Source organism: Puma concolor, chromosome A3, assembly GCF_028749965.1.
Source record: "Puma concolor isolate L17-30 chromosome A3, mPumCon1.1.hap2, whole genome shotgun sequence".
NCBI lineage: Eukaryota > Metazoa > Chordata > Mammalia > Carnivora > Felidae > Puma > Puma concolor.
The window spans coordinates 23612925-23618924 of record NC_141669.1 but is presented as its reverse complement, the minus strand read 5'-3'; the positions used below and the strand labels follow the sequence as shown (position 1 = coordinate 23618924).

Genomic DNA, 6000 nt, shown 5'->3' with positions numbered 1-6000 from the left:
TAAAGCCTTAGAAAAATAAATAATTCCTTTATTCCTACTTCAAAATATACTATGTGCATCTGGAACTCTAAGAGAAAGTCGGCCGGGAGACTGTTCCATCATAAAAATCAAGTAAGATAAAAAATAATGACTGCCCATTTCAGATCCGTTTGTAACCCAGGTGAAAGGGGCACGAGCTGCCAGTTGTTTTGCTGTCAGATGCCACCCCTCTGTCGGTGACGTTGGCTGGGGCTGCCTCACCGGGATTCTGTGTCTAAGAGTTCCTGGAGCATTTTGAGGACTTGCTTTGGCTGGCCAGCAGCCAGGTGCCGCAGCCGGGAGCCCATCTGTTCCTGGAGGCCCCTGGACAGCCGGCACACCGCCACGCGGACGTTCCTGCCATGCCCAGGCAGGACACCGTTCCCCGTCATGTTGTTCAGGAAATACCAGAGGACCGGAAGGACCTGACGCTCCACGGCCTGGGGCTTCTGGGGGTAAACAGAGGCCACCAGCACTGTTGGGCAGAAAAGAGGGAGAGTTACTCAAGGCAGGCTTGCTCTCTCTCTCTCTCTGTGTTTCCCTGCCCTCTCTTGGGACACCAGTTCTATCCCCCAAAGGGCAGGCAGCCCAGAAGGGCCAACTAGTCCATCAGACACACGACCTAGGGCTCAGGACATGTGGAGGGGCCCTGGAAATGTTCTTATTTCTTTAAAATCCAGAGGAAAAAAAATATGAAGATATCCAGCCTGATTTATATTCATGTTTATACCAATCAGTTGTAATATAAAATTTTTAACTTTTTTTTTTTAATGGAGGAATGAGTATGTAAAAACAAAAGTGCTCAGAGCCCATGACAGTCGTCACTGGTCCCTGCAGCCCAGGGGAGAGGAAAGAGGCAGACAGGGCCAGACTGCAAAACTGCCTCTGCTATTTACTAGCTGTATGACTTGAGAAAGCCACCTAACCGTTCTGAGGCTGTTCCCTAATCTAAGGATAATCATCCTGAACCAAACTCTTAGGACTGTTAGAGCTTAGATAATACATGTACGTGAGGTGCCCAGGTAGGTAGGCAGGTGACAAAGAGTAGCTAGGACTAGTGTCACTTTAATCCACATTCCCACCTATGTGACTTCACACGAACAAAAACTTGTACCAGGGAGGAAAACCAACATTCTCTCAAATGAAGCATTCTGAAAAATGAAACAGGCAGCAGGAGATAAGCCCAGTGTGGCCTCCCCAGTGTCTGGACACCAAACCTCACAATAAGACCAGCAGTAATCCGGGAGGCCTGAACGTGCTTTTCAACCGTCAAGCTCTGCACAGACCCATGATTCAGTGACGAACCCCTGAAATCGGGTTATCCCAGCCTCTCTACCCTTTTTAATCCCCAGAAATCCAAGAAGCAGGATACCCCTGCCAGCAAGCCCTCTGTCAGACTAAATGCCGGGGTCGAGACCACCTCAAGAGCTACCCCAAGTCACTTCAGAGCCACTGCTCCAGCCGTCAGCCACAGCCACCATTACCCTGAGTGCATCGGTTCTAACAATGCTTGCTCTACACAGCGCGGTCCGCCTGTCATCCTGCCGAGGAGAAGGGCTGGTGAGGGCAAACAACGCCGAGAGAAGCACTTTACTTATTTATGGAGCAAAGCAACTGGAAGGTTCCCTGGGCCAACACACACCCAGAAACCTAACACTGCCTCAGTCCTGAGTCTGGGGGTCAGAGCTTTGCAGCATGACTCCATTGTTCTCACAGCACCTCAAGAGGCAGGACACCAGCCCATCCTGCAGAGGAGGAAGCCAACACTCAGGGGTCAAGGAACCTGCCCAAGGCCACGTGGCTAACAAGGGCGGAGGGCAAAGGTCAAGCCCGCCTCAACTCCACGGCTCATGCTCTTTACCCCCCACTGTCCCCATCCTCCTGGAGTTCTTCAGAGGCTGGTGTGTTTTGTTTCATTTTTAGTGAAACCTCAGTTTGTCCTTCCTTCACCAGCTTAACATCATCCGACCCCCCAGGATATTTCCCACAGGACCCCTCTGACTCCAGAGCAAGCCTCGGACAACAGGGGACCAGAGAGGATGAGCTGGCCCCCTCAGCTCGGCCTGGCACTTGAGCCATGCCATTTCCCATGGAGCATCTACGTTGGCTTTCAGGCCACACCCCCAGGGCTCCCGCACCCCACAATGTGGGACCTCTCAGGGGCTCCCCAAGGTCACAGAGCCCTCAGAAAGAAAGGCAGTCCTCGTTCCCAGGCAAGGTAGGACGGCACCCACTGACTCAAGCCAGCCACGTTGGGGGTGAGCAGCCTCATAAAGTGGGGCAGAGAGGTGGGAGCTGGAGACAGCCCTCGAAGCCAGAGACAGACTGAGAAGGAGGCCACAGTTAACAGGAAAGCCACGGGGGCAACCCTAAGGTGGGGGGAGGCAAGTTATACTGAACAAGTATAACTCAGAGTCTTTTTTAGACCTCCACGGGATCTCACCTGCAAACCGAGGAGACGGCTATCCCAAGAACCAGGTGCAGGTAGGGCTCCCCTGTGCCCACCCAAGGGTGAGGGGCTCACCTGCCCCCAACCTGCCCCGCGTCACTTGGCCGCGGCCCCCGGCAGGCTGCACTCACACCTGACCTCTCTCCCTCCCAGCAGCGAGGCCTTCACAGCTGAGCCCAGGAAGCTCACTTCTGCAGTCAGGTCCACGTTCCCCGGGCACAGAAGGTGGAGGTCACCTGGCTGATGGTGGTGGGCCTCTCAAGCGGGCAGAGGCAGCGATGGCCCTTCTGGGAGTCATCACGGGGAAGAAAACCCCACTAAATTTTGAGCTTAAAAGGCAGCTGAAGTAATTAGCAAAAGATTTACTCCTGTTAAGCTGTGCTATTATTAGTCCACACCTTGTGCCAATTGAAATTTTCTTCTCTGTTCCTGTCTGGGCCTGACTTAACGGGAGAGCTACGTAGAAACTCTTGCTTTTGAGGTCTCTTGGAGACAGATGGAAAATATTTACAGTCAAATGGAGGATCTAAAGTGAGGTAGCCATCCACCTCCGGGGCCCATATATCACTCACACAAGGACAGGTAAGGGTTTCACCCAGAGAATGTTGATGTTGAGCAACAGAAAAGGGTTCCTTGTCTGGCACCCAGGTGGTCTCAGTTAGGGGGCTCCTGGGCACCAGCAACATGACACCGTGGCTGCATTCAGCCCCCCGCCCTACTTTGCTTGGAGAAGGCCTATCACCTGGGTGGAAGCCAAGGGTCCACTCCAGGGACACTAAAAGGGCTGAACCAGGGCACAGAGGCAAGGCCAAGAGCAGGACAGGGCTGTGGAGGAGTTGAATGACGTCCTCAGCCAGGCAATGTGTGCTGAGCACCCCCAGTGCGGACTGAGGCTGTCACGGGGTGGGGGGGTGGGGAGACATGCTCCTGAGAGGCTCACGAAACTCAAGCAGGGGGGTAGGGAGGAAGGGGACACAGAAGTTGATGCCAGAACCAGGCCAGCACCACCCAGGTGGAGGAAGAAGGGTGGAGAAGGGCTCTCTCTGCAGGACGGGAGCCGCATGTGGGCAGGACAGGGCAGAGGATGGGAGATCAGCCCCAGCAAGGCTGGTGGCATGCTGGTGCCACTCAGGGAGGGCACTCAGGGAGAGACAGCACAGCACAGCACAGAGGCTCTGTGGCTAGGCTCCTGGGGACAAAGCCCAGATTGCTCGCCAAGGGACCTTGGGCACTTAACCTTTCCGAGCTCCACTTTCCTTACTTCTACAAAAGGGATAATCATGGCACCCACAGCCTCTTTACGAGGTTGTTAGGAGGATTCGATGATCCAGTGCGTGTAACTGGGGGAGGGGGAGGCGAGAGCCTGGAAGGCCACTCCAGGGAGCCTCGACACTGTCCTGAAGACAACCCACACAACGACTCAAGCACGGGGGTAGCACAGCCTGTCTGCATTGTAGAGGTTGGGCGCTCAGAGGTCTGGAGAACAGAGCCCTTCCGCCTCCTTCCCAAGAAGGTAGGGGAGGCTTTTGGTAAGCACGGAAGATTATAAAACCAAGTTAAATAACCTGCCCAAGAGCAGAATCGGCACGTGGCAAACAGGTCGGTACAACCACAAAGGCCTAGGTCCTCCCCGTGCTGCCTCCTCCCACGTCCCTGGAGGTTTCAGACCTGGAACGGAATCACTGGAGACGGCAGACTCAAAGAAGACACCACCTGGGAGCAAAGCTCTCTTCGGCCAAAGCTTGAACACAGCAGAGCAGACGCCCGCCAAGGCCCCAAATCCCATGTAGTGCAGCCCCCGGGCACCTGGCGCAAGCATCAAGGAGGGTTGAAATCCAGCCTGTGCTCTGCTTTCCAGCCTGTGCGTGCCCAAAAAGAGACAACGCTAATTCTCACAACAGTGTTGCCGCTGACCAAGCCATGTAGCTGGGAGGCAAGATCTACCCAGAAGAGGTGGTTTTTTTGTTTTTTGTTTTTTTCTGATTCACACAAAGGTACCCTATGGCTTAGTGGACGTCCTGTTTGCAAAGAAGAAATGCATAATATTTTCTTTTCTTTTTTAATTTTTTAACGTTTATTTTTGAGAGAGACAGAGTGAGAGTGGGGGAGGGGCAGAGGGAGAGGGAAACAGAATCTGAAGCAGGCTCCAGGCTCCGAGCTGTCAGCACAGACCCCGATGCAGGGCTTGAACCCACAAGCTGTGAGATCATGACCTGAGCCGAAGTCAGATGCTTAACCAACCGAGCCACCCAGGTGCCCCCATAATAGTTTCTTAAAAGCTATTTTGTTTATGTACAAACCTGCCCCATTGTGGTCAAAAATGAAGATTACCTTTGGATAAGGTGGGAATTATTTATAAAAAGCAGATTATCAAGTTTTTTTAAAGATCTGCGAGGATTATTTGATTATTTGGGGGTCTAAGATAGTGGGTGGTTCTACATGCCGGGAGAGAAGAACAGAGATGGACTGGAAGGCTAGGGTGAGGAGCTTTGGGGACACTCACCGGACAGACGTTCTGTGACATCAAGCACTGCACGGCCACTCAGGAAGCGCACCTGCCCAGCAAACGCTTGTAGGAGGCAAAGCTTGTCTGAAAGAGAAGGAGAGGGTCAGTGGCCGTGAAGCTGTGGCTGGTTCAGTGCTGTTCAGTTCCAGGTCCCTGCAACACCTACCTAGGGAAAGAGGCCCGTTGGGGAGCTGAGTTAAATGTCCAAGTCGCAATGGAGTGTCCGGGGAAGAGTGAACGACCTGGCATAGTTAGTTACACTGGCTCCCAAAGAGGCTTCATGGACTCCCACAGATACGGTTCCTATTATCTGTGCTTCCTTAAAATTGAGTTTGGGGGCAAAAGAGGGTTGCCCCAGTCCCAGGCAAACCAGGATGTTGGTCACCCCATCAGCAGCAGAAGCATCTGGCTTACTCTGGTTGGGTCAGAGGAGGGAATGTGCGAGGACCAGCAGGGGGCGGGGCATGTATTAGCTCTCAATAGTTTATCTATAACGTCCCTGTGTGAGACCCAGGCCCAGATGGCATCCTTGTACAGACAGCAGAGTTTATCCTCCACATGCCCCAACCCACTTTTCAGGAGGTTTAGGGGAAAGAGGGATTTTTTTTAACCTTTTTTTTCTTTTTTTTAAATCATCCCAGCACCCCACACCCAGCCCCCGGAACCAGCTCTTGCTGCTACCCAGCCACACTCATGGTGGGGACTGAGGACTGGGTACTTCCCCGTCTGGCTGTTGAAAGAGTGTTTATTAGAATGAACCACTGATAGTGAAAGCACAGGCAGCTGCAGGGGGGCTGCTTTGGGATAAAGAAGCCCTCTGGCATTCTTTGAACGTATTTCTAAAGATCCCACAGGTGCTGAATGTAGACACTGCTCATTCTTCCCCATTCTGGCTGACGTCTCCTGGTTTCTCACACTATTAAAACTTGAAGTCCTGCACTCCTCACAAAGACGCACAGGGTGAGGAAAGTAGCCCTTCACCTGAGAAAGGCGTGCTAACATCGCTCCCATATACCCAGCTCCCAAC

General features: G+C 53.0%; 1 protein-coding gene across 2 annotated transcripts in view; it reads right to left on the bottom strand.

Annotated features, from left to right (window-relative positions):
- TOGARAM2 (TOG array regulator of axonemal microtubules 2) overlaps positions 1-6000 on the bottom strand; it is a 52760-nt gene continuing 46760 nt past the window's right edge. The window contains exons 21-22 of one of the 2 annotated variants that reach the window (XM_025927348.2): positions 4971-5057; positions 1-493 (exon numbers count right to left, since the gene is read on the bottom strand). In XM_025927348.2, the coding sequence (XP_025783133.2) occupies positions 237-493; positions 4971-5057 (344 nt within the window). In that variant the 3' untranslated portion in view covers positions 1-236. The remainder of the gene's footprint in view (positions 494-4970; positions 5058-6000) is intronic. The other variant, XM_086700280.1, reaches the window with a different exon arrangement.